Below are 26388 nucleotides of genomic sequence, written 5' to 3' on the forward strand. Positions count from 1 at the left end.
CTGGAGATATGGGTAAACAGAGACCTTTGCCAACTTGGTTTCTTGCTCTCTGGGGAGCACATTTCTGACTCTGCTTAAGTGGTGGGGGAGATGGCGATGGCCTCTGGGCATGAGCCCTTGGGAATCCCCAGCCCAGGGGAATCCAGCTCTGCCCTGCAGGATGGCCACACCTGCCCTGCAGGTGTATGCGACTTATCATCTAATCTAAAGGTTGATGGCCCCTCTGCGTCATCTGACCAGGGGGTCTGAGCTGACACTTGGCTCCTGGGACTCCTGCGTCCTTGCACCAAGCCGAAGGGAAGGGAAAGAAGGAAAGAAGATCTCGACCAACCCATGGAGAGCATTAGAACTGCTGGAACCGCCGGCTCCCTGTCCCTGCCCAAGACCACACCAAAAGGTGTCGGGTGGTGGCCAAACACTCTCTGAGATCAATTTAGCTGGTCTACCCGTTCTTTCACCTTCTCCCTCTACTTCCCACCGTCATGGCTGGGCCTAGACGCAGCTTCCCTTTCTGAGAGGACAGCTGGCAGGAACCCCAGACCCCAGGAAGCCCCGATGGCACATCCTGCTGGATTCCAAGGAGCCAGGGACAAAGGGAGAGACCCAGTCGGCTTCGCTCCGAATGGGAGAAAAGGCACAGGCTGGAAGGTAATTAGATCCCGTTGCCCCACAAGAGGCAACTCTAATTTTTATGAGCATTTAAATGATAATACATCATCCTAACGATCCTCTTTGAGAATGATTATTGTTTCATATTACTTAGGTGTAAAAATATAAGCACCATGTAATTAGGGACCCAGTGTAATAAACTAATACAGATCGCCCGCCCGTTTGAACAAAATGAAGGTAATATAATTATGGAAAAGACACTATTGCTAAAGCAGGGGCCCTTGAATGCCCCAGGAGGAGTGCTAATATTGCCAGGAAACGATCAGGATCTGACAGGCTAACGAGGGCCTTAATTAAGTATGAAAAACTGCTGAGCAAATGCTGCTGGAAACTTTCTTCCCCCTTTCCTCCTTTGTTTTGAAAATGACTCCACAGCCCATGCTCCTCTCTTCCTGTTGGAAATCCCAGAGGTTGCCCCCAGGTGGGGCTGGCCGGGCGCTTTCCAGCTCGGCCTGGGTGGATGGGAGCTCTGCTCAGGTGGGGCCTGCTGGGGGGCCCAGAGTAGCTGTCCCTTGGCCATGCTGCTTTCATGTCCCTTTGTCCTGCATCCTGCCTTGTTCCCAGGCAGAAAGTCACCACTGGGCGAAGTAGAGCATGTGAGATTCAGGGTCAGGCCTGGATTTGATCCTGGCTCTGTTATTTCCTGGGCGAGGACTTTGGGCGGGCCACTTAAGCCCCGTGAGTTTTGGCCTCCCCTGTAGACCACCGGCGCGCTGCTGGTGCTGTGGTTGTCACGGCTGCCCCCTGGACCAGCAGCAGCAGTAGCAGCACCTGGGAATTTATTAGAAAGGAAAATTCCAGGCGCCCACCCTAGACTGACTGCAGCGGCAGCTTTGGGGGTGCCCAGCGATCTGAGTTTAACGGCCCTCCAGGCGCTCCTGATGCACACTCAAGCTAGAGAGACAGCGTGCGAGCGTATTACTTGGGATTCTCACAACGGGTACCGAGAGGCAACAAGCTGATCGTCCTCAGCCCAGTGGCCAGCATTTTGACGGGCGGCCTAACATTGGGCTAGTGAGGGTTGTGGGCCAGAAGAGGGGGCTGGGGAAGAGCTGGCTGCAGTGGAGCTCTGGAACCTTCCCCTTGGCTTCTCTGGACCTTTCTGCTTTATATGTACCCTCCCCCCCCCCCTTTATGGTCACCCTTTTTCTCAGGTATCCAGGGCTCTGGGGCTCCCAAAGTCTGCTCTATCTCAAAGCCCAGATTGTGCCCCAAAGCAACAAAATTAGAATCTCTGGGCAGGAAGCTGGGACATCAATATTTTTAAAGTCCCCAGACAATTCCAATTTGTATCCAAAGCCAAGAACCACTGGTATAAATTTATCTGCTCTTGTGTGTTTGTGATCTGATGTGGCTCCCTCCCAAGGGTTCTCCATTTGCAAGGAGGGTGAGAGCGGAAGACGGCATTGCTTCACCCAGAGGAACGGCTCTCTGTTGGTGGAATGTTGGCGATGCTGGCGGGCAGGTGGCATTAGACCCTGTGGGCAGGCGGTCTCCTCTGCTGGGGGCAGAGGTGGGAAGGCTCAGCTGCAGTCACCGGTTTCCTTCTCAGACCCTGGTTTGGATGGGGCATCAAGGAGGAAGCTTGCAGAATGCTGGGCTGCTCCTTCGTTTTGCTCCTTGAGGGCTGGGACCAGCCTAGTCACATCTCTGGAGCATCCAGAGCTGTCTTTGCGCTCGGCCTGGGGTGGGCATCTTCTTTGCTGCTTGGAAAGCAGGCACGTTCCTGCTGCATCCTAAGGCTCTCCCCCAGGAGAAACTGGGCCCCTTAGCTAACTAATCACAGGCGTTTGGAGTCCTCTCTAGCCATGAAAGAAAAAACTTTTAAAATTGGGCTGTAAATCCTCTGATACATGGATCTTGGGATTTCTTAACTCCACAGTCTTATCTCAAGTCCCTAAAAGAGATCATGGGCAGGTTCTAGCCCAGAAGTAGAAAGGTGGCTTTTCTGCCCTTTAGCCAAGCTGTAAGCTGTAAGGGAGGATAACAGGACCCGGGATGTAGAGGAAGAAGCTGGGATCAGAACGGTGGGTTGGCATGCCAGGGAGAGGAGGGAGAAAGCAGCTGATGGCAAGGAGGGCAGAGGAAAAGGTAGAAAGAGCAGTGCGGATGGAGACAGAGGTGGGTGAGCAGACAGGTGCTCAGGCCACCAGGTCAGCAGATGGACTGATGGACGGAGCTGGGCAAATGGCTCGAGAGGCCCAATGTGCTGGTTGGACCCGCAGCTCTTCAGGAGCCAGCGGGCAGGGGAGAGGGATGGGACTCCACGGAGCTAACCTCTGTGGACCCCAGGTCCGAGATGGGGTCTGGGACAGTGAGTGGAAGGCCCCACCGGCCCCCGCGGCAGCCCTGGCTCTGCCCGTGCCCAGCGTCTGCAGCCCCCGCCCCTGCCGGTGCCCTCACCGTCCTCCAGGGTGGTGGCATTGATCTCGCTGGAGGAGGGCCCCGTGCCGGCCCGGTTGAAGGCCTGGACCACCACCCCGTACTGGGCAAACTTCCTGAGGTTGTCTAGCGTGTAGACCTCGCTGTCCCCAGTGGCCTTCATTTCCACGATGCTGTACTGCCCGTTGCTGCCGGGGCCATTCTCTCGGTAGCCAATCTGGTAGCCACGGATGACGCCGTTCTGCAGCTCCTTCCTGGGTGCCTGGGGTGGGGGTGGACAGACACAGGGACACTTAGGCCCTGATGGTGTGGCCAGGAGCCGGGGTGTGACGTGGCCAGAGGCCTAAGTCGCCTCCTGGATGGAGGGGTGGAGAAGGCCAGGCCAAGGGGGCGAGAGAGGGTGGTTAGACACTCCGGCTGTGCTGATCGCGGTGAGCCAGGTGCAGTCTCGGGGCTGGAGTACATACTGCCACCTCCAAACTCAATCCTGGCACGCTTGCAGACACAAACACAGACATCCGGAAAGAGAAAACGGTGACATGGAAATACTCACCCCCCCGTGAGCACACATCCACATGACCCTAATATATCCATTCACCCCAGACTCACTTACCCACACATCCAGACACATCGGAGCACATCCTCATCCATGCACACCCACGGCCGGGTACAATCAGGGCCTCCAAGAGAAACTGGCTCCCTGGGCGACTGGGACTGCCCGTCTATAAATTGAGATTACACCCACCCCCGTGCATGGGAAAACAGCTTGAATTGGGGTTGTAAAACCAATGAAGTTAATTCAAAAGCCCACCTTTCAGTGTACTAAAAAATAGTGAGATGAAAAACAATTAAGTTAGTAAAACAGCCTCACCGTTTTTTTCTTTAATTCAATGGATGTTTTAAATGAACTACATTTTTAAGCTCACTGTTAACTCAATAAAATGGAGTTTTTAATTTAACATAATTGTTTTGAACTCACTAAAGAGGTATGTGTCTGTGTGTGTTTAATTGACTTGGATTTTTGTTAATGTCTGAACAGTGTTTTCCTCTGCACACGGGCAGGCCTGTTTGCTACTTGTCAGTGGGGAGACTTAGGTTTTGGGGTCTTGTATCTGCACAGAAATGCCTACACATACACACCTGCTATGGACACAAATGTATCTTCAAGATCCCGAGGCCCTTGTCTTTACACTGACACACTCGCACATCACATGAACACATATCCATATTGACACACACTCTGATACACACATTGCTGTACAATGACGCGCATGTCTATATACCCAGAACTCTCTGTAGTGACACACGTACATACACGTGGCACCCCCTTCATTTACCTCTGCGTATGCTGATAGGCACCCCGGAACACACACCTATCTTACTTATTTATACGAATCTTGACAGTTCCTCTCTTCCTCTCTCTCTCCCTTTCTTTTTTTTAAAGATTTATTTTATTTATTTCTCCCTTCCCCCTGTTCCCCCTATTGTCATCTCTCTGTGTCCATTCGCTGTGTGTTCTTCTGTGTCTGCACGTATTCTCATCAGGCAGCTCCAGGAACTGATCTGGGACCTTCCGGAGTGGGAGAGAGGTGATTACTCTCTTGTGCCATCTCAGCTCCCTGTTCTGCTACGTCGTCTTATTTTCTCTTGGTGTCTCTTGTTGTGCCATCTTGCTGCACCAGCTCTTCATGTCAGCTGGCACTCCTGCACTGGGCGGCTTCTTCCTGTGTGAGGCCGCATTCCCACGCAGGGTGGCTCTCCTGCATGGGGCCATATCCCCTGTGGGCCAGCTCACCACGTGGGCCAGCTTGCCCTCACCCGGAAGCCCTGGGCATTGAGCCCTGGACCTCCTTTATGGTAGACGGGAGCCCAATTGGTTGAGCCACATCCGTTTCCCTCTCTCCCTCCCTATTTTTCCTCCTCTGCCATTCTCTCCCTGCCCCCCAAAACAGGCACACTTAGGATTTAAATCAATCTTAACAATATTTCTCTGAAGCATTAAGAAATCAATAGGGCTGATTGCAAATTTATGTCATAAAGCAGGGGCAATCCATCTCACAGAAAGAGTCTTAAAATGAAGTGACTTATCTTTCAAGTGAATCTTTATTTTTCATTAGTTGGTTTCTTGGTGTTAAAAAAAAAATCCCCCAAGAAGTCAGCCCAAAATTTATTGACTGGCTAAGTTCTAACTTTCTGATCAATTCTATTTTTCATTATGAGACTTTGGAGAAATAAATCTGATTCTAAATTTTTATCGACCAGAGATGGGGACTCCGTAGCCAAAGGTCTCAGCATTTTACATATTTATTCCCCCCGCCCCCCGGTTCCCCGGGAGGGTTCCTAGAATGGGCCCAGAACTAGGACTTGGGGACTGGACCCTGGGCTTCAGCCCCAGGTGTGAGGAAAGTTCTGGAACCCAGAGCTGACCCGGGAGGTGGGCTGCTCCCCAGGAAGGACCAGCTGTCCAGCCTCTGCCCACCTCTCTCCTGGTCATTTCCTTAGGAAGGGAAGGAGCGGGGCCAGGGGGTGTGACTGGGCGAGTGTGTGCGTGTGTGTGTGTGCAGTTGTCTATGGAAGAGGCACTGGGCCCTTCTCAATGTCTTTCATTCTCGAATGGACCTCCTTAAAGAGCCCAGAAGGGCCAGATGCTGGAATTTACACATCCTGCCATAACCCACTGAACGTCCCAGGGGAGAGGGCGAACTACAGGGTAGACTCTTATCCACGTGGTGCAGCAGCGCTCCAAGATGTGTTCTCCAAGTGCGATGAGTGCCACAAGGATGGGGGAGGTGGTTGGTGTGGGAGGAGCGGGGCGGGGGGATGGGGGCTTACGAGAACTCCTTAGGTTTTTTGTGATGTATGTAATTTCAAAAAAACACAATTTACAAAAATGATGGGGGTGGGGAAGTGGGGAGTGGGTTATATGGGAACCTCTTATTTTTTAAAATGTAATGTTCTATGTGATCTATTAACTTTAATTTTAAAAAATGTGTTAAAAAATATATGCAACTTATAAACTGTCCCACATAGGTTATTTAATTCTATTCTTCTATCTCTCTTGTGTTGGCTGAAAGCTTTTACTTATCTAAACGAGGTTCATAAGTAAACTTATACATGTATCTTACCTTCTGAAAATAAATGGTGCTTAATTATAAAAAAATAAACAAATAAAGAGCCCAGAAGTAGGAACAAGGCAGCTGGGCCTTTCCTCCCAGGAATTAGGGTGAGAAGCTGACCTCGGACCTCTGACTGCAGAGCAAGATGAGGTAATGCCCAAGCCCTACTGTTCAGATGGGGAAGGCCCCAAGGAGAGCAAGGGTGGGCCTGAAAAGGCATCTGTTCCACAATCTACAGGGTGGGTGATGGGAGGACCGGGACTGGACCTCCTGGCCACGAGTGGTTAGATCCTACGCCTGCCATGACCTGATGACCACGGGCAAGTTGCCCTGCATCTCTGAGCCCATGGCCCATGTGGACAGAGGTGGATAAAAATACCTCTTCTGGACACCCCATAGGAATGGTGAGGGGCTCGGATAAGTTGCGGCAAGAGAAAGCACCTGGAGGCTGGACCGCGCAGGTAGCTGGGAGCTCGCGGCACCACCAGTCCTGTGCGCAGGGTGGGGGTAGGCGACGGGGTTGGGGGTCCCCAGGAGAGCACCTCTTGGGGCTGTTCAGAGGTATCCCACCCTGCTTCCCTGCCCAGCTGTGGAAGCTCCTCCGAGCTGTTCCTGGAGGGACAGTCTTTAGACACCGCCTTGAGGTGGCACAGCTCTGTCCCTTGAAAGGGCTGCTCACGGACTGCTCTGTTTCCCTACAGTCCCCTCACCACTGCTCCCTGAGGGGCAGGGAGGGCCGTCCTTTTCATCCTGGTTTTACAGAGGAGGCAACTGAGCCTGAAGAGCCCCAGGCTCCTGCCCCAGGCCTCAGGGTGAAACAAGTGGGGGCGCCGACCCCCAGCTCCAGGCACAGGCGAATGGGAGGTGGGACCTCGCCTGTCCCGCCCCCTCCCGCCTTCTCTTCCACCGGGCACCATGGAGCGCTGAGCACAATCATAGTTCTTTTTTCTTTCTTTCTTTTTTTAAGACGTTTATTTCTCCTCCCTCACTCCATTGTCTGTTCTCTGTGTCCATTCACTGTGTGTTCCTCTGTGTCTGCTTGGATTCTCATTAGGCAGCTCTGGGAACCGATCTCGGGAACTTCCGGAGTGGGAGAGAGGCGATCGGTCTCTTGCGCCACCTCAGCTCCCCTTGAACACAATTAAATCCCGCTCCTGACCGCCCCCTACAGGTGGGCTGAGGAGGACAGGCCAGCATGGTGAGAGAGCACCCCTCAAAGGACTGCAAATTTCTTCCCACCCCAAAACTTGGGGTGCTGAGGGCAGGGGAATGGGGGGGTGCCCCTCTCTCCTCCTCTCCCTCCACCCCTCAAACCTCACTGGGGTCAGCAGCAAGCAGGCCTGGGTGTTATAAGAAATCTGAGAGCAGCCGCCTGCAGGGGCTTCATTCCCAAATTGGGGAAGTGCCTTGTTCGCCGCTCACCTTCCAGGTCACCTGGATGCTCTGTGAGGTCACGGGCTGCAAGGTGACATCCATGGGGGGCCCATCAGGAGCTGTGGGGAAGCAGCAACATGAAGTCAAGACTAGGAAGAGGAGAGAGGCCTGGATTCTCACTCCCATCTGCTGGGCTGGAGGATGGCTGGTGGGGAAATGGAAAGCTCACAAACAGAGAAGAACCGAGAACCTGAGTTTACGTTCCCTGAAATGATCAGAGGATTTCTATTTCCTCTCATTATTTACAATTTGCTGAAAATATAGCAAAAAAAAAAAAAAAAAAAAAAGGGACAATAAGATACCCATCCAGAAGGCTGGGAAACATTTTGAAAAAGTCTGACAATGCTAAATGTAGGCAAGAACATGGAGCAGCAGGAACTCTCATATCCTAACGATGAGATAGGTGGTACCACAACTTTGGAAAACATTTTGGCATTTTTTGCTAAAGGTGAAAACAGCCTATCCAAGGACTGCTATTCTACAACTGCTTATATCCCCTGGAGAAACTCATGAGCCTGCACACTGGCATCCGGGTACGAAAATGCTCACAGCAGGATTTTGTAGTAGCCCCTAATGGTACACAACCCAAACAGCCATCTACAATGAAGTGGACAAATAGATTGTGGTATACTGAAAAAATGGACTACTCAACAGTCCTAAAAATGTTAACAGCTCTACCACTACACCAATGACATGGATGAAGCTCACAAAAATAATTTTGACCAAAACAAGCAAGGCACAAAAGAATATATGAAGTATGAAAAGAGGCATGTGATTTATGTGGTTATAAAAAAGAAAAAAAAGAGTATCACACAAATCATAATCTTGGTTACTTAGGGGTGAGATGGAGATAGGATTGGGAAGGGAGGTACAGAGCCTTTCGGCATGCTGGCCATTGATTATGGGTATTGGTTATAGTTGTCTTTACCTTAACTGTTAGACTGCACAGATATGTTTTATGGGCTTTTTCTGCATTATGTTATATTTCACAATAAAAATAAAACATACCAAGAAAAACCTTGTTTAAGTTTTTGGGAACACTGTGAAAAGGGTAATAGAAAATTACAGGGAAACGGACTTTGGCCCAGTGGTTAGGGCGTCCGTCTACCACATGGGAGGTCCGTGGTTCAAGTCCCGGGCCTCCTTGACCCGTGTGGAGCTGGCCCATGCGCAGTGCTGATGCGCGCAAGGAGTGCCGTGCTACACAGGGGTGTCCCCCGCGTAGGGGAGCCCCACGCGCAAGGAGTGCACCCATAAGGAAAGCCGCCCAGCGCGAAGGAGGGAGCAGCCTGCCGAGGAATGGCGCCGCCCACACTTCCCGTGCCGCTGACGACAACAGAAGCGGACAAAAGAAAACAAGACGCAGCAAAAAGACACAGAAAACAGACAACCAGGGGAGGGGAGGGGAATTAAATAAATAAATAAATCTTTAAAAAAAAAAAAGAGTGGATGGGGGAAGCAGGTGTAGCTCAGTGTTGAGCGCCTGCTTCCCACATACGAAAAAAAAAAAAAAGAAAATTACAGAGGGGACAATGCCCCATTCTGGGCAGATCTAGTACATCAGGCTGGGGCTGGAGGAGGGGGGCAGAACCATGGACAGCTCCTCAAAGCCCAGAATCTAGAACCCCGCCTGGGATTCTAGCCCAGAGGCCTGGGATTCTGGCCCAGAGGCCAACGCAAACAAATACCTTGGGGTCACTCTCTTCCCCCCTTTTTATTGCAAGTCCACTGCCTGCCAGTGACAGGGTTGGTAGCGCCCCAGATGTCCCCGATCCCCGAGGCCACGGGCGGGGAAGGCAGGGCGCCGTGCTCACCCGCCTCCTCCGTGCTGACGGTGAGCTCCTTGCTTGGCTCGCTGCGGCCGATCTTGTTGAAGGAGTACATGCGGATGCTGTACACGGATGCTGGGTGCAGGTCCACGATGTTGGCCTGGTTGATGGTGGGGGAGATGTTGCGAGTGGACTGCTTGAAGTCCCAGGAATCTGGAGAAAGGGCACCCATTGCAAACTACAGCCAGGCAGACTCGGGGACTCCTCCCCAGCCTCAAGCCCCTCCCCCCCAGTACATCCCAAACTCAACTTGGATGCTCAGAAGGGTGCAGCTCACACCACCTGCAACAGGGAGCACAAGGGGTTCCTTCCATGAAGCTCAAACTTGCAAGACCAAGAGATGCACTTGGGAAGCCCGGTCCTCTTGAACCCCAGACAGGGGCAGGACAGGATGGTCTCTCCCAGGATCACTATTTGCTAGCTCTCCTTGAGGGTCTGACTGGCTAGGGCCTTCCTGACATCTCACCACATTAGTGACCTGTGGTGGCCACTGTGAAATACAACCCAACCACCTCCGTGAAAGGGGGAGCCAAGTCTTCTCCTTCTCTATTCTCTCTGCATATGCTTCTGTTTTTTGTGTCCTTTGTGCCTTGTAATGTGGTGGCCTTGAATGTCGCCTGTTGGAAGGCAGGGGACAGACCGAGTTTCAGGGTCCCCAGCCCAAACCCCACCCTCTTTCCTTCACCAGCAGGAGAAAGGTCTCTGTGTCCTTAGGGTCAGAGGCCAACAAAGAACTCTGCAAGTCATGATATATCTAGGGGGCAGGCATCGCATTCCAGGGCAAATGTCTAGCAAAACTGTAGAACATGAAAAAAACCAAACAGGTAAATGCCACTGGGGGATGCTGTGGCATTAACCACCACACATTACCAGCAGAATCCAGTCATTCACTCAATACATTTTTCTTGTGCATCAACCAAGGGATTCTGGAGAAAAATGTGAAGTTACAGCAATGCCTCAGCAAGGGCCTTCCAAACCCAGAATGCAAAATCAGATTAATTTATTAGCACTTCGCTTTGAAAAGACAAAAGGCAAAGCACAAGAAAACGAGCTATGGTAAGGCTTAAAAATATTTCAAGGCATGTCCCGATATCACTACTCGGTCTGATTTTCATGTCACAGTAAAGTTTCCTGAAAAACTCTCACTAGAAAATGTTAAATTGTAGTCACTACCGTTCAATTCCTAAATCAGGAGAGGAGGCTAAGACATTTTAGAAAGATTTTTAAGAATATTTCTTCGTTAAAAATGTAATGCTTGATTAATCAGGATCAGCTCATCAGAAGATACTATTCCATTACCCCCATAGTTTCTAGTTAATTGAGACCTTGATATTTTTTGAAACACCACTTTTGGCTACAGGTGCCCAGGCTTGGCATCTGTGAAGGGTATTGGTCCAGCCTCCCGTCTGCGGCTTCGCATTTGATTCTGTGGATTCATGAGGCAAAGCGAAAGAATGGCAGGCTGTTAATGCTCACTAGCAATTATTTTCTCCCTGTCTTTTACAATACCCCAACTACCCAGAGTGTCACTCTGGCTGACAGGTTAAGCCAGAATTGCAAATACATAGCCTCCTACCTGCTCTGGGGACCGCCCTGGTTTGGTACCGAATGGGCTAGCAACACAGAGGCAGGTGTTCGCTTCTCTCTGTGGTATCCCGGGAGTTGGTGCCAGCTCAGAAATAATATTTGATTTGCCCATGTTTATAGGAGAGGGAGAGTGATCATGAGCCAGCGCATTCATTTTTTATGAGTGTGGGCTGAGGGAAGAGGCCCAATAAATGTGAGGTATCTGAAAACAGAGGGGGTTAAGGAAGAGAGGCACGAATATTTATTTACCTGGCCCCTGTGACGTAGCAGGTGCTGTGCTGGGCGATTTGAACATTAGCACATTTACTCTTCATCCACTCCTACGACAAATCTCCATGGTATAGCTGATCTCCATGTCACTAAATCCAATTTCTTACTTGACCTCAACACTTGGACCTTTCCGTTCTTGGAACACTCCTTGCTTGGCTTCCCTTACAATACTCTGTTTTTTCTCTTATGTCGTGAGTCTCCTGGGCAGGGGTATCTTCCTCTACCAAACTAATGACAGTTGGGTCTTCAAGGCTCTTGCCTAGGTGTTCTCTTCTCACGCCACACGTTTTTCCCACTTGCAGCTTCCATTTCCATCTATCCCCATATGACTCATAGATCTGTATCCAGCTTGGACCTCTCCTTTGAACTCCAGACCCTTATAACCAACTGTTTACTTGATGTCTCCTCCAGAATGTTTCAAAGGCACCTTGAACTCAACATTGCCAGGACAGAATTCTTGACCACACACCCCTAAACTTGTCTCTTTCCTGGGTTCTCTTCTCAGGGAATGGTACTGCCATGAGTCAGGTTTTATCAGAAACTTAAGGGTTATTTTTGACCCCCACCCATCAAGTCATAGATTTTTATGCTCTATTTCACTTCTCTCCATCTTCATCCCTCCCCTAGGCCAAGCCCCTGTCATCCCTCACTGGGACCAGAGAAATAACCTCTTCATTAGCCTCCCAGCATCCACTGTGCACCCTTCTGACCCATTCTCCACACCGCAGCTGCTATTCATTCTCAAACTACGATTGACCAACTCTAAAGAGCCGAGTACTTTTTTTTTTAAGATTTATTTTATTTATTTATTCCCTCCCACCTTGCCACTTGCACTTGCTGTCTGCTCTCTGTGTCCATTCACTGCATGTTTTTTCTGCGCCTGCTTGTCTTCTCTCCTCGTGTTCTCTTTAGGAGGCAGTGGGACCTGGGACCTTCCCAAGTGGGAAGGAGGCACTCAATAGCTCAAGCCACCTCAGGTCCCTGGTTTGTTGTGTCTCTTATTGTTCTTCCTCTGTGCCTCTTTTCTTGTTGTTGTTGCATCACTTTGTTGTGTCATCTCACTGCGCAGGCCAGCTCTCTGCATGGGCCAGCTTGCCTTCACCAGGAGGCCCCAGGAACTGAACCCAGGACCTCCCATATGGTAGACAGGAGTCCAATCGCTGGAGCTATATTGCTTCCCCCAAGTGAGTGCTCTCTGTGGCAGTGTCTTTCCAAACCACAAATCTTTTTTTTTCCAAAAGATTTATTTATTTATTTCTCTCCCCTCCCCCCTCCCCCCCGGTTGTCTATTTTCTGTGTCTATTTGCTGCGTCTTCTTTGTCTGCTTCTGTTGTCAGTGGCATGGGAATCTGTTTCTTTTTGCTGCGTCCTCTTGCTGTGTCAGCTCTCCATGTGTGCGGCACCATTCCTGGGCAGGCTGCACTTTCTTTTGCGCTGGGCGGCTCTCCTTACGGGGCGCACTCCTTGCGCGTGGGGCTCCCCTATGCGGGGGACACCCGTGGCACTCCTTGCGCGCATCAGCACTGCGCATGGGCCAGCTCCACACGGGTCAAGGAGGCCTGGGGTTTGAACCGCGGCCCTCCCATGCCAAACCACAAATCTGATCATGTGCACCCCCTTACACAACACCCTCAAATAGTTTTTCCTTGTTCTTAGTAGAAAGACAAAATTTCTTAACAGGACCCAGTCCCTGCAACATCTGGCTCACCTTTCCAGCCTCACCTTTCCTCGTTCTCCTCCTCCGAGCTCTTCATTACATAGCATCTCCTGTTGAGGGCTCATTGTTTCGGGGGCACCTGCCCGAGGAGGCACTAAGCTCCTTGAAGGCAGGGGCCATGTCTAAAACTTCGGCTGTGTCCCCCACTTAGCATGCGCCAGGCACTTAAACTCCACTGCTGATTTGAGATTTAGAGCCATGTGTTTTCTGTCCTTAACTTTGAACTTGCAGTTCCTCTGCATTCTATAGTCATAATAACCCTTTGCTTTTCTTCTTCTTGCCTCACTCAGCCGCCAAACACAGGAAGATGGGAGGGAGATGTCTCGGAGAGTGGCCTTTTTTTTCTGCTCTTGCCAGTAGTTTGCAGGTGGATGTGACCTTGTGTTTCCAAATCATCTTTGATGTTGGCACAAAAGAGCTCTCTTCCCACAACCCTCCCAGGCTAATGCATCGGAGTCAAATCTGAAGGCCTTCAGCTGATTTCCCAAACTTGATCGCTGCCATCTCCCTGACCCTGAGCAGTTGATGAAGGGGCCCTATTTTCTCCCCTTTCTTTCTGTTTTGGCTCTCTTCGAGTACTAAGCTGGCTTTGGTGAATATTGTCTTTTTTAAGATTCCCTTTCACATGAGCCTGGCTTTCCCAGATTAGCATATTTCATTAAGGGCTCTCTCTCTCTGTCTTCATCAAAGGGTTCATGATGCGAAATCTTCTTAAAAGGCAAGGAAGCGGCTGGGGAGATGTCAGTGCTTTCCACCCTGCAGGCTGCTTGCTGTGAGCGGAGCGGGAGCCTGAGTTTTCAGGAGACACATTCCCCGTGGAGGGGAGGTAGCTTGGACAAAAAACACATTGGGAGTACTTGGCTGCTTGGAAACAAATCCATCCTGCACCTCTGGTTTTCTCCTTGCATCACAGCTCTGAGTCCCCCTGGGATAATCCCCCGCAGCATTGAGGAGCGGGTCCCTCCGTCGCCACGACAGCACACCGTGCCCAGCACCAGGCCCTCTCCCAGCCACACCCGGCTCGCGCCAGCAGGATGCACCACATGGGGCGGATCAGCCCGCGATGGCCCCACACCAGCTCACACCACAAGGCTGCTCCTTGGCCCGGAGGACCGTGTGGGCCTGCTCCCCGCGTGGGGCCCAGGGGCGCGATTTGGTGCCTGCATTTTCAGCTCTGCACGGCGCCATCGGGTAGATTGGTATGGATGGAGCTATTTATCATTCAGCATTCATGTATTATTCTCGGCTGCCTGGGGCCAGGAGAAGTCAGCGGGAGCGGGACGGCTTAGAAAGGGCAGGCTTGGTAATTGCCCTTGGAAAATGAACTCAATGAACATCAGGGCAGAAAACCTGGCCGAGGCCCAGCTGGGGCACAGAACGAGATCAGGAGCCAGGACAGATGTGAGCTGGGGCAGGAGGAAGAGGAGAAGGGGGCAGGGGGCGCAGAGGCACGGGGACCTGTGAGAGGTGCCCATGTGCCGGGCACCTCCACCTGAGTTACCAACGCTCTCAATCCTCCCAAACGGCCTGAGAGCGAGGGGCTGCTGTCTCCAGTGTACAGAGGAAGAGATGCCCAAACAGAGAAGAGGCTTCTAGAGATTTCGCGGCCCTGCCGGCGGGCAGCCCGAGGCCCCAGCTTTGAGAAGGGTTCCTGGGCACTATCCCAGGGCCAGGGAGAAGGCCGGCTAGACCCGCCGCTCACACGCACGTGCACGCCCCCTCCTTCCTTCCAGTCATTTCAGCCCCCCCACCCCGTTCCCTTGGAGACCCTTTTCCGTGTCTGGCGAAACACCGTTGGCGGCGTATTCCCCTTGATTGGAGAGTGCTGACTCATGATTCTGAACGTGTGCGTGTGAGTGTGTGCACATGCCAGCATGTGCAATGCGTGTGTTCTCACTCTGCCTGCATCGTCAGCTCCACGGGCAGCCTCCTGCCTCCTGTTCCTCTTTCCTTCCCTACCACGTGGCTGGCGCGTGATCCTGCAAGAGGCACATGGGCAGCCAGGACATGCTGCTGCCTGACAGCCTGCAAGTCCCCAGGGGCTCTGACTGGCCCCACGAGGTAGCTGAGTTGGAGATGGGGAGGGGACCTACCAGTATTCAAGGTTTATGGTATTTTGGGAAGCAGTTGTGGCTCAACTGATAGAGCATCTGCCCACCATATAGAGGGTCCAGGGTTTGATCCCCAGGGCCTCCTGACCCGTGTGGTGAGCCGGCCCACGTGCAGTTCTGATGCGTGCAAGGAGTGCCGTGTCACGCAGGGGTGCCCCTGCGTAGAGGAGCCCCACGCACAAGGAGTGTGCCCCATAAGGAGAGCCATCCCACGTGAAAAAAGCGCAGCCCCACCCAGGAGTGGCGCCGCACACACGGAGAGCTGACGCAGCAAGATGACGCAACAAAAAAAGCAACACGGTTTCCCGTTGCCACAGGACAAGAATGCAAGTGGACACAGAAGAACACACAGTGAATGGACACAGAGAGCAGACAACAGGGGGCGGGGAAGGGGAGAGAAATAAATAAAAAAATCTTTAAAAAATAAAAGGTTTATGGCGTAGCCCTGTGCTAGGTGTGTTATCCTGAAAGGGTCACAACAGTCCTGCGAGGCCAGCCCCGCTGGTCCCTGCGGGCGGGGAAGCTGTGCTGCGCTCTGCGTCTCCAAGGGAGCCGAGGACCCGCTGCCCGGGCTCTAGCCAAGCCCACTGCAAGTCTCACGGGGGCGGGGGCCTGGCGAAGTCCTCGGGGGTGAGGGAGGAGGCTGGGGAGTGCCTTTGGCCAAACCCAGGAGGCATCAGATGCCCGCTGTGGTGGGCTGGTCTGCCGCCTGTCCCACCCCAAGGCAGGGGCGGCTGGCCCCCCCAGGGCTCTCCACCCCAGCTTTACTTTTTCACAGGTGCAAAGCCCTTGTTGAAGAGGCAGCCTGAGGCTGAGCTTTCACTGTCCCCGCTCCTGGTGGGGGGGAGGGCAGCTCTTCACCCTGTCTGGGGAGCCGGCGGGAGGTGGGGGAAGCCGTGGGCACGGTCTGAAAATAGCAGCTCCCCTGCCCGCCTCACCTGCAGGCTCGGCGTTGCTCTCCAGATGTGGGATGTGCTCATGCTGAGCAGCGCCCCGGGGAAGATTTCCACACGTTCGAGAGTGGTCAGGAGGGGGCAGCGGGCAACAGGGCGCATGGGGGAGGCGGTCGCAAGGAGCAGCGGGGGAGGGGTGCGAGGGACAGCCCCGGCACCCGCCACCCACCCCCAGGTGTGAGCGGGGAGACGGAGCGGGCACTGGCCTACGGGGAGGTTGGCCCGGCGACCTGTCCCTTCTTGTTCGACTCCTGGGCATTTGTGCCCCAGCCCAGGGAGTCCTGAGATGTGAGATAGGCACAACGAGCTGTGCTCTCCTCCCCGGGCCCTTCCTCTCTGCCAGGACCCTGCTGCCCGTCGCCTCGCCCAGGCTGCGGGGCTGCGCGAGCCTTCCTGCTCACCTCTTCCACTCTCACCCATCCTTCGCAAGGACACGGGTGCACCATTGTGCGCCGGTCACTGTCTGGGAGCTGCCATTGTTAGAGGCGCTCAGTTACCTTCCTCGATAAAGCAAGCACTGCTGGAGGCCTCCCTCCCCAGCCTGCCCAGAGCACTCTTTTAGTTTCATTCCCCACGACGGTCTCCGTGAATTTCGTGAACTCCGTTAGAACACCCGCCATCCTGGAGGGTGCTGCCTGGTGCTGGGCCCTCTCTGTGCTCTGAGGCCTTGGTCTTCTATCCTCCAAGACCCAGCTCAAATGCTGCATCTACAGAGCATCAGAGACGCCTCCTCTGACCGCCCCGGGGGCAGCAGCCCGTCCTGGCTCTGCGGGTCCCTCCTGCAGCCTGACCTTTCTCCCCAGCTAGACTGCAAGCTCCTGAGGGCAGGGCTCTGCTTCAGAGAAACCCGGGTCAAAGACCACCAACCCGGTGCCCTGGGCGGAGGTGATTCTCAAGAGGTGAGCGAGCCTCAGCGATTCGCTTTACTGCGTCTCACATCGCATCCTCAACAAACACGTGCTGAGCATCTACCAGTGGCCAGGCGCCGTGCTCCGTGGGCGTAACTCAGGGAAGAGGTCACGGCCAGTGTAGATGGCCCCCAGCCACGGGCCCTTGACCATGTGCTGTGCTAAGTGGGAGAGGAGGGGCTTGGAAAGATTTAGGAGAAAACGGAATCTTAGATCCAAGGCGAGGCCTGAAGGGTGAGTCAGTACTGGCTGGGGAAGGGGGCTGGGGAGGACGGAATTCTCCAGCCTCTTTCTTGTGTTTGTGTAAAATCACTTTGAAGAGCAAATGCAGGCTTATGGTGTTGAATTCAAAGGGCCCTAAGAATCCAGAGTGAGCAGCTAACACGGAAGTGAAGAAGGTCAACCACCACACCAGGGAGCCAAGAGTGCCTACAACTGAAAGCAGGGGGATTGCATCCAGCATCCATGTGGAATCTAAGCCCCCTCTTGATATAGATGTGGCGTGGACACAGCCATTCTAGGGTCCACAGGGTGGAGGAATAGAGTATGGATTAGAGTGGACTTACTGATATTCTATTCATAAACTATTGTGATTAGTAGTAATCGAAGAAAATGTGGCATTGGTGTGGAGAAAGTGGCCATGGTGGCTGCTGGGGGTAGGGAGTGGGAGGAAGAGATGTGATGTGAGGGCATTTTCGGGACTTGGAGTTGTCCTGGGTGGTGCTGCAGGGACAGTTACCGGACATTGTATGTCCTCCCATGGCCCACTGGGTGGACTGTGGGAGAGTGTGGGCTATGGTGTGGACCATTGACCATGAGGAGCAGCGGTGCTCAGAGATGTATTCACCAAGTGCAATGAATGTCTCATGATGATGGAGGAGGTTGTTGTTATGGGGGGAGGAGTGGGGTGAGAGGGGTGAGGGTATATGGGGACCTCATATTTTTTGAATGTAACATTAAAAAAATAAATAAAGACAAAAAAAAAAACACTTAAAAAAAAAAAATCCAGAGTGAGAAGAGCACTTTCCTCTCCTCCTGCCTTGAAGCTGCCCAAGTCCCCTCTCAGGGGAACCCCCCGTTGTCCTTTGTGCACACACCTTCCAGCGATCGTGCACACATGGGCACTGTGGCTCTAGTTTGGCTTGGCCCATTCTCCAGGGCTCCTGTCCCTTCTGAGGGCCCTCCTGGCCATTCCTGTCACCTGACCATGGGGTCCTACCACCGAAACCCCAGACACCCCCAGTGCTTCACAGTGCCGAGAGACTCACGGGTGCTGGCTAGGTGTGAGACGAGGGTTCTGGGAAGGTTTCTTGGAGAAAGAAACATGGATCTAAGCTTCTCCAGGGACTCCCATCCCCCAGAGACCCACTCTTGGCTCTCTAAGCCCCACTCATCCCCATCACCCCACACCTGGAGGGCCCAGATGACATGGCCTTGAGCTCAGGACATTTTACGTTTTAAAACTCAGACTGGCCCAGGGACAGTCCTGGAAAGAAGGGGCTGACACTTGCCCCATCAACTGAGCCAGTCTCTCCTTCTGTCCCCTGGACCCTAGCCCTGCCTGGGTGCCCCTCCCTTTGGGGGGCACAGGCACTGTGCACTGGCATGCGGGTGTGTCTGCCCTCGATGGGCTGGGGCAGTCCCAGCAGAGGGGCCCAGGTGGGCAGAGCCTCATCCCCCACCCAGCACCTACCTGACTTGTTCTTGTACTCGATGTCAAAGCCCGTGATGATGCTGTTTCCATCGAACCGCTGCGTCCAGCGCAGGTTCATGCTCCGAGCCTTTACCTCCCGGATCTCCAGCTCTGGGGGGTCGGGGGGCTCTGAGGTGTGGCAGGGGAGGGAGCAGAAGTCAGGATGGTAGCAGAGAGCTTGGCCTCCTGCTTAACCCTAGAGAGAACCGGGGTTTGGCTGTACCCCTGGGGGTCACCTGTGGCCTGACCAGGGGCCCTGGAACCCTGGGGTTTGGGCCAGGTGGGTGGGGGAGGCCCAGCAGCAGGGTTCAGAGGCAGAGGGGGCCCGGATTGGGCTCTGGTCTTGTTTCCCCCTCTTCCTTGGCCTGGGGGAGGGCAGACCCTTTCTTGGGGTTTCCCCGGAGCTGATGGCCTTCTCTCCCCCACCCCCACACAGAGCATCTAAGTCTTCCTAGTTTGACTTTCCCTTTTCACACTTCCCAGGGGGCTGCACCCCGATTCCTGAAGCTGACAGTGGACTCCATGGGGCTGCAGCCACTGCAAACCTTTGCTGTCTGAAGGGTGCCTGGAGCCCTTATCTCCCTCCACCCCAGGGCAAGCGGCGCCGAGGGGGGCTCTCCCCCCGAAGGCCGTTTCCCGGCATCCTCCACGTGGTGTGGGCAGGGGCCCCTGCTCTTTGGGGTAGAGTTGGCTGTGTGTTTCTGGGTCCCCCGGAGAGGCAGGCTGGGCGTGGGGGTGGCGGGGGCGGTACCTTGCACGGTGAGCTGGATCAGGCCGCGGTCCTCCCCGTAGGAGTTGATGGCATGGCAGCTGAAGAACACAGAGTCCCCGCGGTCAGCTGGCTTGAGCTGGGAGAGCCGGCGGGGCAGGAGGACGGAGAGGGAGGAAAGGGGGAGAAGCTTTTAGAGCCGACCGGCGGACAGACCCAGGACGGGGGGCACCAGCCAGGCCATCTCGTTCTGGGAGGGGTACCCACAAGGGGCTTTGGCAAGGGCTCCTCATGCTGGAGGGTTCTGAGGATGGAATGAGGGGGGGCCATTGGGTGGGGGTTGGGGTCCCAGGAGGGAGGGAGGGGCTGGGGGTCCAGGAGGGAGAAAGGGGAGGGGGGGTTCAGAAAGGAAAGAGGGGCTGAGCGCTCCACACCTTAAGGGCTGTGGGGTTGTCAGAAAGGACATCAAGTGGGGTGCTAAGGCAGAGATTCCTGGATGGAGAAGGGAAAAAGGTGGGAAAGGGGAGGTACATTTTGGGAGGCAGGGAGGGACTCCCCTTTTACCCCCATTGGATACAGACGTCACAGTGGAGGGTCTCCCACTCTCTCAGGGGCTGGGGGTGGGCTCTCACCTTCAGCGTGGAGACCACCTCGTCGCCGTTGTCCTTGGTGGCGATGGCGTACCGCAGGACGCGGTCGGGGTCGATGACCGTGTCGCCCTTCTCCCAGCGGATGATGATGGGCCGCTCCCCGCGCGCCGTGCAGTTCAGTTCCTTCGCGTGGCCCTTGATGGCGATGGTGGTGTTGGGGTGGGAGGTGATCATGGCCGGGACTGGGGGCGGGAGGGGGCGCAGGAGGCCCGGGTGAGGGTCCGGGGGGCGGGCGTGGGGGCGGGGCAAGTGCAAGGCGCAGAAGCCCCGCCCCCGGCTGCCCCGCCCCTCGCGCGGAGCACTCGCCCCCTGGAGGGTTCCTAGAAGCTTCCTTTCTCCCCGTGCACAGGTGGCGCCGCCTCTCTCTACACCAGGGGTTCACATATTCCACGGGCCCCTCTGGTAAAAGTAGTGGATCCCTTCTGGGCATAATGTTTTTAAATGCACAAAGTACATAGAATGACAAGGGAAACCAGTTATATCCAAACGTAGTTACACCTATGTTAAAAATACCAGGAAGCAAACATGGGATAGAGTAGATCACGTATCAATACCTGCTCTTTATTACTCTTCATGAAATCAGGGCTGGAGGTGGGGCATATAATTGCCCTCTTACATTATGGTGATTTTGCAACAGCGATGAGCAGAAGCGAGCTTTTGAGCTATCTGCCCCGGCTGTGGTGGGGTAGGAGCTAATCTGGATTTCTGCAGTGGCCACAGGGACTGCTCCTGCTGTGCTTTGCTGCTTACGTTCAAAATGGAAGGAAATGCTGATTTTTCAGTTAGAGGTAAGTGAAATAAAGATGGGAATTTTCCAAATCCATGGACCCTGAATCTCGCCATGGACCTCCTGGGAGCTCTGGACCCCATCAAGGATTCTGCTCTAAAGAACTGGGGCCTCCACCTTGTCTCTGGGACTGGGGTGCTTTCTCCACAGGTGTGTTTTGTTTCCTCCCTGCGTCTCGGCAGCACCTCCCTCCCAAGGAGCCGAGCAACTCTGTTCTAACAGAACGCCGCAAAACCCAGCGTGGCTCCACCACCACCAAGATCCCGGCAGCAGGACTGACAGGTGGCGCCCTCCCCCCACCCATGCCCCCAGCCGCCGACCTGAGAAAACCGTCATGAGACCACCGAGGACCTGGCTGGTCCCCAGGAGGGCCCCTGCAGCCCTATAAGGAGCGCTCACCACTGAGCCCTCCTCAGCCCTGTGCCCCACGGCCAGCAGCTGGAGAAGGGCAGGGCGCGGGCTGCCTCTGCTGCTGGCGCAACCCTGTCCTCTTTCTCCTCCGTCTAAGTCAGCAAACGCCCCTGGAGCACCTCTGCCATGGTGAGGCACGGTGCCAGGTCGGGGGTGCACATGGCCATTGCCTCTTGGGGGCTTGTGATTCTGGTGTGTGGGGGGAAGAGCGGCCCATGCATGGGAGGACCATCTGATGAGTGTTCCTGGCGGTATCAGGAGACTTGACGGGGGGTGACTGGGAAGTCACCATTGTACGTTCAGCAGGCATTTCTAGAGCTTCACGCTTGGTTCTAGAGCTGAGCAGTGAGCAGGACAAGCACGGCCTTTGGTCTCAGGGCACCCCACTCCAGTGGTGGGAATGGACAACAAAACTAGCAATCCCAGTAAAGGGTGGTGAGCCCTTTTCTGGGAAAAATGCACGACGTTTGTCCCGGCAGGACTTCTCTGGGAGGAACAGAGGAAAGGGCCCTCTCGGCTGCAGAACCTGCTCCAACAAACACGCAGGCAGGGCAGGTGTCTGGTCTGGGGGATTGGTAGGCTGCCTCGTCCTTCTTTTGCCCTCACCTTCTTCCTGGGAAAACGCGCCTCTCAGAGCCGAGGCCCCGGTTGTCCTTGCTCTGGGAGGGACGCCTGTTAGCCATCCTGGAGCATGTAAGTGGCGGGGAGCTGCACGTGGCTGCAAGACTCAGACACCACCCTGCACTCCCATTTGGGGGAGGACCCCTCCTCCCACTGAGCTCTGCAGAGAAGAGGTGCAGACCCGTAGCTCCATCCCTGGCCTGTCTCCCTGCGCCCCGCCCCCCTTCGGTGGCTGCCCCTCTCCTTCCCTCCCGCTGCCCTCGAGGATCTCTCTCCTCTCCCACTTCAAAGCCTGGCTCAGACAACCATCTTCCTAGCAAATGCTTCGCGGACATTTGACTTTTAAGGACAAATCAGTCTTTGGAGAAAGGAAGGAGGCCATGGAGCCACATTGGTACAACCCATTGAGTGGAGAGGCGTTTGGAACGGGGTGGGGGTGGGCTGGGGGGCTCCTGGCTTCCTGAGGTCACGTCACACGCCAGCCACTCCTCCACCCTCTTGTCAGGAGGACTTGGTGCTCAGGCCCCAGCTCCTGCCCCAGCATCTCAGCACCTTCCCCAGCCCCAGTTCATCAAATAATGAAGCAGATAAATTTTATAATGCACAGCATTACACCAGGATATACAATAAAACGCACAAGACAAATAACGAGGTGCAAGTTATAATGAAGAAAAAGCCTGCAGTCAGAGACATCGGGTATGAATTATTGACTAAGGTTTTATACTCTCAAGGATGTGCGGAGGAATATTTTTCCATCAAAGATTTGCATAATTCACTCGTGTAAACCTGGGTGGAATATAGAGTATGGTTTTATATCAACAAGTCGGCCTGGCGTTGCGGCTGCCTCCATTTTCACTGGAGGACCGGAATGCAGGGGTGTGAGGGGAGAGGCAGGGGGGCTGTTTCTGCTCTCCGCTTGGTGAGTCTGTCCCAGGACTGGGCCTGGGGCTCCTGGGTGGATCTTTCTGGGGAGGAGGATTTGTGTTCCTGAGAGGCAGCTGCTGATGCCACAGAAGAGCTGGGAGATGTCAGTGCAGAGGTGTGTATGTCGGGGGGTGGTGGTGAAGGAGGTGGGAGCAGGATCGAGCCTCAGTGTGCGCACGGAGAAGAGGACGGGAAGGGAAGAGCCCTTCTTTGGCAGGAAAGCTTTAAAGCTCTTTACCAGAGCAAGAAACTTGCAGCACATTCTTTTTCTGCTCTGCAGGACCAGTGTGTGAATGAAGGTACCACTCGGGCTGGATGGAGCAGGGACCGGGTTTCAGACACCGTGCATCCCTTTGGCTGTGTACCTTCGAGCAGTGCCCAACTGAGCATCCATGCATGCCTGTTCCACTTCAGGGTCTTGTCTTCCCCATCAGGATTGTTCAGAGAGACAGACGGACACGTGGGCAGTCAGACGTCCTGGAGAGGCCTCAGAACTTACTCGGCCTCTCGACCCTGCGTAAGGCCCGTGCTTGGGACCTGGGGGTGGGCTCCCTTCGTCCTTCTACTGGCCGGCTGCTTTCGATGGCAATGAGCGGCGCATGATGCTCTCCTCCCAGCCCCGAGGCTCAGGGGAGCCGGTCGGTGAAGAGGAGGCGGCTCCTGGCCCTCTGCCAGTTTACAGGGCTCGCTGGGCAGGCACCTCTGGGATCTCCTGTGGCTACAGGAGGTGTCGCCTTCAATGCATTTGGCTCAACCTCTCCGAGCCTCAGGCTCATCTGTAAAATGAGGCAGGTGAGCTCTACCCTGCAGAGTTGCCACGAGGGCAAACGGGTTTGGAAAGTGCCTGCCCCACAGCAGCTGCTCAAGAAACCTAGGCTCTGTCCCTGCACCCCTGCTGTTCTGAGGAGAGCTTCTGGTGAGAGCACGCCCTCCACGTTCCTGGCTCAAGATGCTCCTTGCCAGGTGATTCCAAGCAGCAGAATTCAAGAGCCCTAGAGCCGCAGAGCCCAAAGGCACAGCTCAGCATGGTGGGCCCTGGCCACATGGGCTCCTGGGCCCTTGATATGTGGCTAGTTCACATCGAGACGTGCAGTCAGCGTGAAACTTAGGAAAAAGGCAATGAGTGTAAAATACTAAAGATTTTTATATGGATTCTGAGTTAACAGTTTAGATATGTTGCACTCAATAAAATACACGGTTACAATTAATCTCACCTGTTTCTTTTTACTTAAAAAAATGTGCCAACTAGAAAGTATTAAATTACCTTTGGGGCTTGTGTTGCTTCTATCAAGTGGCACTGGAATAGATCATCAACACGGACAGACGAAGAAACTGAGGTCTGGTACGGGGACGCGATTGGCCCATGGTCACGCTGCTGGTAAAGAGGATGGACGCGAGAGGGCAATAGCTAACATGCAAAGCTCCAGCCCGGCGGTGGAAGGTAAGCAGCCAGGAGAACGACTTCCCTTTTCAAAGGCCACCCGCCCTGTTCTTTGAGATCAACAGTTACAAGCTCCAGATTACCCACTAAACGCCGTGTCACGTTCTGGGCACTGCACTCCGCGGAGGACTTTGACAAGCTGCAGTGTGGCCAGGAAGATTTAAAACCAGAAGAGTTGCTGGGAACTGGGAATGTGTCACCTGGAGGGGAGAGGGGACAGGAGGACAGGGCCACCTCCTTGATGGCCTAAGAAGGAATTTCCTAATAGTTGTAGCTGTTTAGGGAAAGGAATGTAGTAAGCTCCCTGCACTAGAGAGAACTGACCAGGGACACCGCAGAGAAGTTTCCAGGCTGCCTGTCCTTGGATTCTAGGGGGTCCGGGTGCTTCCTTGGAGAGAGGGAAAGGTGGTGTGGGGAACTGGGGTCACTGATTTGGGAGTTGAGTCTATGACTGGACAGCCTCTTCTCCTTGCCCAAGGGAGTTTGCTGTCCTTCTGTCCCATGCCAGAAGCAGGGCAGTGTCCGTCCCTCTTCTCCTGCCCGGCACAGTCTTCCTGCTAACAAACCAGAGCAGACCACTCTGCAGCTGGGCCCCTCCTCCCCGCCCTCCCCGGCCTCCAGGGGCCACGGCACCCTCCTGGCTGCTGTGCGGCTGTGCTTAACGAGGCCGCCCCGTAGTAGGGCAGCCCAGGGCAGCCAGGGCCCTGCTGCATCTGCTCTCCTCTTGCCTCCACCTGCCCTCCGCTTCTGCTCTGGGCGAGAGGCCTCTGTGCTCCGCCAAACTGCATCATAAACACGACTGAACCCGCACCCGGTGGAGACCCGGCTGTGACCCGGGGCTCTCTGGGTTGAAGGCAGACCCCAAGGAGTCCCCCGTGAGATGTTCACGCACAGGCCCCTGCACGTACATGCGGTGCTACAACGTACCCCGGCACATCTCGACAGTGGCCCTCACAGCCCGCTCTCCGACACCCTGACCATAAACGTGCACGGTGTGTCACACATGGCCTGATGCAATTGTCAATGCCTGGACAGTGCCCTAACGCGATGTTTAAAACTACCTACCCACAGTCCTGCACTGCGTAAGTGCACTCTCCGCGCACACACACGCTACTTTTTATGGAGCGCTTACGTGAATGAACTCATCCAACCTTACAGAACCCTGTGAGGTCGGTGCTGTTACAATTCCCTGGCTCCGAATTCCCGATGTAGCTCTGTACAGGCTCTCTGCCTGCGATGGAGCAGGCAATAAACTCGATGCTTCTGCCCGTTAGCTCGTTGCTGAGCGATTCCTCCCAACAGCAGCCATGAGAAGTTTCTTATTATCCCCATGTTTCAAGGGAGGAATCCTGAGCTTCTGCAGCTGGCCTTCCCACCCCAAGCCTGTGCGCTGAGGTTCTCGGGGCTGACCGGTCACCTCTCCTCGTCTCCCTGCCACACACACACACACAGACTCTGGCTTTGGGAAATGGAATTTGGCTGTCACCAAAAAGTTGTGGCGGGGCAGCCTCGGCCCGGCAGGCCACGCCCAGGGCAGGCGGCTGGGACTGCTGGTGTAGGGACGGAGGCCCGGGGCTGGGGCGCGCGTCGTGCGTCTGTGCATGGGGCTGAGTCCCATATGACAAGTGCTAATGGCAGTCACGGAGGCGATACCCTGCTCGGAGGGGACACTGGGGCCTTAATGAGAGACAACTTCTCTGCCTTCCTGCAATGTAATTCAGTTAGCCAGGAAAGTCTAATTTCTTTTACAAAGAGGGGTGCAGTGGGAGCCTCTCTGGGGACCTTGGGAACAAGGAGGGGTTGGGCACAGGGGTGTCACGGAGACTGGTGTCGGTGAGCCACCCTTTGGAACTCAGCTCCTTCCAGCGTAGCCCCCTTGGGCGGGGAGGACGGGCTTTCTCAGGAGCCCCGTGGGAAGGTGCGTGGTGAATATGGGCCGTTTCGTTCCAAGCTTTCCAGCCCCAGCGCCTGGCACAGCAGCTGGCACTGGGAGTGGCCAAATCGGGGCAAACTCAGAGGCTTCCTGATGACTTCCCGCTTTTCCTTGACAGCACCCCCCAGGCACGGGCCCTCACCCTGCAGGCTCCCGGGGAGCCCCTCCAGTCCACACACAGCACACGACCGAGAGGCCCACACAGCTATCTGAGAGCCAGTGCCCTACTGGGCTGCTGCACCC

At 54.6% G+C, this 26388-nt stretch overlaps 1 protein-coding gene across 1 annotated transcript in view; it reads right to left on the reverse strand.

The window, feature by feature from the left end:
• The window catches only part of DSCAML1 (DS cell adhesion molecule like 1), a 334417-nt gene that overhangs the window by 25375 nt on the left and 282654 nt on the right, over positions 1-26388 (reverse strand). The window contains exons 12-17 of the mRNA XM_004452913.5: positions 20011-20210; positions 19421-19517; positions 18670-18798; positions 9416-9583; positions 7590-7660; positions 3073-3313 (exon numbers count right to left, since the gene is read on the reverse strand). Coding sequence (XP_004452970.2) covers positions 3073-3313; positions 7590-7660; positions 9416-9583; positions 18670-18798; positions 19421-19517; positions 20011-20210 — 906 coding nt within the window. The remainder of the gene's footprint in view (positions 1-3072; positions 3314-7589; positions 7661-9415; positions 9584-18669; positions 18799-19420; positions 19518-20010; positions 20211-26388) is intronic.

The sequence above is a fragment of the Dasypus novemcinctus genome, chromosome 27 (genome assembly GCF_030445035.2).
Source record: "Dasypus novemcinctus isolate mDasNov1 chromosome 27, mDasNov1.1.hap2, whole genome shotgun sequence".
Lineage (NCBI taxonomy): Eukaryota > Metazoa > Chordata > Mammalia > Cingulata > Dasypodidae > Dasypus > Dasypus novemcinctus.